General features: G+C 34.6%; 1 protein-coding gene across 1 annotated transcript in view; it reads right to left on the bottom strand.

Annotated features, from left to right (window-relative positions):
• Positions 1 to 6544, bottom strand: part of LOC107692754 (partitioning defective 3 homolog) — a 444353-nt gene that overhangs the window by 162309 nt on the left and 275500 nt on the right. Inside the window, exon 16 of the mRNA XM_016491924.1 lies at positions 5596 to 5782. Coding sequence (XP_016347410.1) covers positions 5596 to 5782 — 187 coding nt within the window. The remainder of the gene's footprint in view (positions 1 to 5595; positions 5783 to 6544) is intronic.

Raw genomic sequence — 6544 nt, forward strand, 5'->3', positions numbered from 1 at the left:
TATTTTAGTACATCAAGTTAAACTAAATTAAAATGAAAATGAGATATGTTGCTTTGGAAACTAGTTACGTTTCTAAATATAAGCTTTTAATATTAAGATTGATTGATGGATAGATCGATCGATCGCTCGGTCAGTTAGTTCGTTAGTTAGTTAGTTAGTTAGTTAACTAAAAGTATTGGATCAAAGGTCAAAGCCAGGCGAAGAGGTAAAACGTTGAGTCACATTATCTGCATTGACAGGGTGTTAAAGTAGAAGGAGACCAATTAGATTTGTTTGAAGAATTATTGTATTGATGGGCAAAAACAACAAATTATAATTTATTATATTATACAGATTGTTAAGTGGATGAGTGACATTCAGAGCTGTTAAAGTAAAGCATAAACGTTCACCTATGACCGCACATCAACTGAATTCTATATTAATGCACAACGAAGCTACTGCATTGCTTAGCAACTGCAAACAGCTTATAGTAAAGCTTCATTATTTATTGAACATCTGTTTTTTTTCCCCATATGGATAGCCATGCAATCTGACCACATACTGCAAAGTTTATATATATATATAGGCAGGGGTGGGTTTAGGTTAAAAAGTGTATAACTATCTGTATATAAAAACAATAGAAGTCTATGTAATGTCCCCATTTAGATAGCTAAGTAAACGTGTGTGTGTGTGTGCGTGTGATTATTAGGATTAGGGTTTGGTTTAGTGTTAGTGCTGTTAAATATGCATAATTTACTGTCACTGTTACTATAGTAAATACATGTAACAAGAACACAAGGGTTTTCCTATTTTTTTTATTATTTTATTTTAGTTCAGTGGTGAAATACTGTAAAATCCAGGCATGTTCTTGACAATACTCATGATATTCACCACCAAAAATCATCCCATGATAAAATGACTGTAACGGACGGCCTCCTATGACTTATCGCTCTACCTGCATTCATGAACGCATCTCAAGCAAACATTAGACTTTATTTAATGATCGTTATTACACTGGCTACAAACATTCATGCACACTGGAATGGCTGCTTCTGCTCTAACTAGGTCACTTTATTAATGTTTGTGGTTTGGCCCTGCTAAAGAGCCATTTGTCTTGAGAGGAGTCCTAATGTGTTAATGAGAGATACGCTTCTGTGCGTGAACCCAGAAAATTGCTGCGAGACGCCATCCTTCACGACAGAGAGAGAGAGGGAGAGAGAGAGAGAGAGAGAGAAATAAAGAAAGACAGAAATTGTGCGTGGAACGGCATACACTCTTAAAAATACAGGCTCCCGAAAGGGTTTTTTTCACCATAGAAGACCCATGTTTTTCTTAGGTTTTCTTTTTCTTTCTTTCTTTCTTTCTTTCTTTCTTTGGATGGTGTCTCGCAGCAGTTTTATGTTGAACACTAACTGTGACTGTGAAAATAAAAACTATATTTTCATCAACAAAAAAGAAGAGAAAAAATATAGACCTCTGTGAGTTTTCATGCTTGCGGTTGCCAGATGTCAAGAGTTAAATCCCCTAATTAAAGCCGTGCTGTGTTTTACTTTATCTTCCCAATATGGCAACCATCCACATGTGGTCTTTCTACGCTACGAGAAAAGTACTGATGATCTGAAAACATCGACAAACATGTAAGTTGGACTTTAGCAATCTTTATTGAGATATTCTGCTCAGAAGAAGTCAGCCTGTGTTCAATCACACATATGCTTCGACTAAATCTGCCATCAGGCATCAGGCACCAAGCATGATCTTGACTATATTTTATATATGTACATACACTATACTGGACTATAAAAGCACTTACGCAACCACAATACTAAGTCACAATACAAAGTATTTTTTGATGTTGTTTTATTAGAAATGCATGAATATAATATGGAGTTACTAGAATTACTTTTAGGAATGTCACTGTTTTTGCTTTTGAGTTTATATTTATGATTATTTAATAAATCAGGAAACTAGATGAGGTCAAATTAACCATATGTATGCTTATAGGTGAAAGTGCAATAATTCTGATGGCATTTATGAAATCACAACAATCATGATTTTAATTTTGAGACTAGACTAAAAACTCATAAAAACTAAAAAGGAAATTTGACTAACACAAAAAAAAACGTAGACACATGGATGTCAAGGGATCTTCATGGGACCATCAATGCCCCTAAAGAACCTTAATTTTTAAGAGTAATCTACAATATTACTCTATTTCTGCAGTATAAACTAATACTTAAAACGTTGCACACGATGTAGGTTTAAGTATCCCACAATGCAGTGCATCTGACTTTACTTTCTGTTTGCAATGTGACAAATGAACCATAAGCAATATCAATTGTAATTTTTATTTTATCTGCGTGATGTTCCAGTGGTAGCGCCCTCCAGTGGATGTGTAACTGTCTCAACATCGGGATGCATACATGTGTACCGTATGAATGTATTGCTGAGGTGATTAATCAGTGAGAGATATGCATGTGTGTCTCCTGTTAAATTAATTTTGTCATACATCTGCATGAGTGTGTAACACAGAGAGAAGAGAGTGTGGTGTGCATATAAGGCCTCTTAGACATGAATAATTCAGACTAACCCGAGGCAGTGCAGTGCTGCACACGCACACAGTGTGTGTGTGTGTGTGTGTGTGTGTGTGTGTGTGTGTGTGTGTGTGAGAGTGACAGCACTGCTATGGCCTCAATCCACGACGACAAACATATGACATCACAAACAAGATACATACAGTAAGTAAAAACAAAACAGACACTGGACCCGAAAGGCTTTGTGGGAAAGTGTGCAGAGAGAAAATTGTCTCATGGGACTGAGAGAGAGAGATTGAAAGTGGACAGACATTGATTTCTCAAGTCACTTCCTTTAGGAGCCTCTTTTAGCCCAAGGAGCGAGAACTGGACCCAAAACACACACACACACACACACACACACACACACACTCACTAAGGCAACAGACTACTGTATTCAGGGCTGAAAGTACCAAACAGCTAAATGGTTCCCATAGTGGCCAATAAAACATTCACACACAGGTAGAGTCTGCAGCGTCTGAATGAATGATGAACAATGTGAGCAGGTGGAAAGAAGACTCTAGCTGAAGACTAAAAAGAGGTCCAGTGTATCAGATACGGTCTGTGCGCTTTAGCAGAAAGTCTGAAAGTCTTACTGTTTGAAATTTAGGATACTTTTCACCATGATATAACATTTTCATCATAGCTGAAATCTATTCTAAATAGTCTGTAACGTGGTAGAGGAAATCCTTTTTATTACAGCTATGGTGGTTAAAGCGGTAGCTGAGTTAAATATGTCGAGATCATTTTTAATAACATACAATAATTGCATGGATCTACCCGTAGTTATAAATATATAATACATGCTGTTAATATGGTCTTACTACAGATAGTATTTAACTACAGCTTTTCCACAAAAGAAAGAAAGAAATGCATGAATGAATAAAATTATATATATCATTTTTTTTTTTTAATTATTATTATTATTTTTTACTTCATGATAAAACTGTCATAATGTACTTGAATTGCAATAAAAGTTAGCATTAAATACTCCCTGTTCAGTGTTGTTATTGTTTACTAAACAATAGTGTTGCACTGTTAACTAAAACTATTTTTAAAAAATCATTTATTCATTTAATCATTCATTCATTCATTTTAAATTGAAATTAATCTGAAATAAAACAAAATATAAATATTGAATTAAATATGAAAAACTTGAAGTATGAAGTATTAAAATTACTAAAACTAAAAGTGATATAAAAATAAATAAAAAAGTGACAAATTAGTTTCAAAGTGTGACTCACATTGACTAAATTTGACTGAAATGGTTGATAAATTACTGAAGCTCATTTCAGTCAAATTTAGTCAAGTGAGTCACACTTTGAAACTAATTTGTCACTTTTTCATATTAAAAAGGGTTTAATACAATGCATATTCCTTCCTGTAATTGTATCAGGAAAAAAATCTTCAACAGCTACCATACTAGCATATGAAAAATATTAGTGTTTGCATATAAACAACAATTTTACTGTGCTATCTGTAGTAAGACCATATTAACAGCATGTATTATATATTTATAACTACGGGTAGATCCATGCAATTATTGTATGTTATTAAAAATGATCTCGACATATTTAACTCAGCTACCGCTTTAACCACCATAGCTGTAATAAAAAGGATTTCCTCTACCACGTTACAGACTATTTAGAATAGATTTCAGCTATGATGAAAATGTTATATCATGGTGAAAAGTATCCTAAATTTCAAACAGTAAGACTTTCAGACTTTCTGCTAAAGCGCACAGACCGTATGCATTATTACACACACATATTCAAGACAGGAGCAGCGTCACGATATCTCACACTGCTTCTGAGCCCAAACATTCAACTGAAGCCCAAACACTGATCGTCCTCCCTGCTGTCACCATCACCGCACTCGTTTATTTAGCAGCTCTCACATTTCAGCGCTGTGCGGAAACATAATGGGCTGTGATTTGGCCTTTATGACGGACGAGACATCACAAAACAATAGCTGAGGTCAACCAATGCGCTCCTCAATCACTGAATGCCAAAGACTACAACATTTTAATAATGCATAAAAAAATGACTCGCTGTTTGTGCTTGAAGGAAACATTTTATGGTTCAGAATGAGGTTTTGTTTTTGTTGTTTTGATGGTTTGATGTTTTAGGTGAGGTGAGAAGGCCGTTTGAACCCGGGACTGTGGTGATTAAAGACCGGCACTAAATGAAGGAGCATTAGTTGTCATCAAGCTAGCTGTGATTCTCTGGCTGATGTCCAAACGCAGTTAAATCATGTCTGCGATATATGTGCATGTTGCCCTAAAAACACACTCTAGAGCAATTATCAATAATATTTTAAGCACACACATAAAAAAATACAAATAAACTAAACACAAAAACACTGTGTGTGTGTGTGTGTGTGTGTGTGTGTGTGTGTGTGTGTGTGTATATATATATATATATATATATAAACAAAAAACAATTACTACTACACAGTGGTATTTTAGTATCAAGTTACTATTATAATTTTTATTAGTAGTTTGAATTAGTTTTTATTTTTATACTTATACTAATTTTAAAGTCATTTTGTTGTGTGTTTTTGTCATTTTTACTACTATTAATATTATTATTAAATAAGTCTATATCGTTTTTAATATTTTTTTTATTTCAGTTGTAGTTTTAGTTATTTTAGTATATCAAGTTAAACTAAATGAAAATGACAAATGTTTCCTTGGCAACTCCTTGGCAGAAATAAACTATGTTTTAATACTTGATCTCAGTTAATGTTTATTTTGTTTCAAATAAAAAAAAAAATCTTAATTGTTTTACTTTAAGTTAACTATAATAACCCCACTACTATTTATTCATTTATTTATTTATTTGTTCAGACACACTTTTAATTGGATACTGATATGACTGAAGTCTTCATCTCATGTAAATGGACATCATTTTTCAAAAGTACGATTATGATTACTTCTTTATCAGTGGAAATATCACTGAGTGCACCTTAAAATTGATCAAATATGCAGTGTACTTAATTCAACCCATTAATGTCCTGATGATTCTGAGGTAGGTGATAACATTACCTTTCGTCCTGTATCTGGACATCTTTGGGCCAGGAGCCTGGCATTTCTGTCACCAATCCCATGTCATCGTGGGAGCTGGATGATGATTGGTCCGACAAGCGGGCAGGAAGAACAGGTGGCCTATCATCTTCAATGATGACTGTGTCGTCCTGGGGCATATTCACAGTGGGGGACAGCTGGTAGTGTCCTGAGACAGAGAGACGACAGAGAGAGTATGTCAACATTATGCTGGGAAAAAGTGGAAGTGCTGATCTTTGCGATCGGCTTCATTGATCTGGAGGATAAACTGGCTTTGAATGACCACAAAAAGTGACTCAAATCCCTCTAAAAATGTAGGAAGTAAGGTGTACACTCAGATATGACCGAACTATCCCATATAAACATTTATGCACCGCAAAAGCAACAATTACATTTGTGTCTGAAACCAAAAAAAAAAGTCACTTACTGTAAGTCAACAATCCATAAAAAAACCACACACAAAGCAGACGGAGCGTAAACGAAGATGTTTGAGCAGAACGAAAAGCACGTTCACAATTAAAATGAGGCATTTCCATCCAAACATGAACTTCTGGAGTTCCGCTGTGTTCGTTCCAAGTGTATTTATTTAAACTGTAAGTCATTTTGCAACTTTAGCAGCTTAAGAGCAATCAAATTTAATTGTTCCTAGACGAAAAAATAACACTGGCATCCTCCCAGCAAAAATAATACTGAGATTTAGTTTCAGCGTGGCTCAGACAACAAAATACATGAACAGAAATAAATAAGCGTTTACGTGTTTTGCGTCATTAGGCCGAGCACACAACGTCTGAAACGTGCAGCTTTAGCATAACAATTTTACCTTCGAAAAAAAACAAAAAAAAACATGTGGATGTGAAAAGATGTGAAAAGCAGTGCTTTTCATTCACGAGAGGTTAAACTCTAAAAAAAAAAAAAATTATTAAAATAATAA

Source organism: Sinocyclocheilus anshuiensis, unplaced genomic scaffold (genome assembly GCF_001515605.1).
Source record: "Sinocyclocheilus anshuiensis isolate Anshui unplaced genomic scaffold, SAMN03320099.WGS_v1.1 scaffold762, whole genome shotgun sequence".
NCBI classification, from domain to species: domain Eukaryota; kingdom Metazoa; phylum Chordata; class Actinopteri; order Cypriniformes; family Cyprinidae; genus Sinocyclocheilus; species Sinocyclocheilus anshuiensis.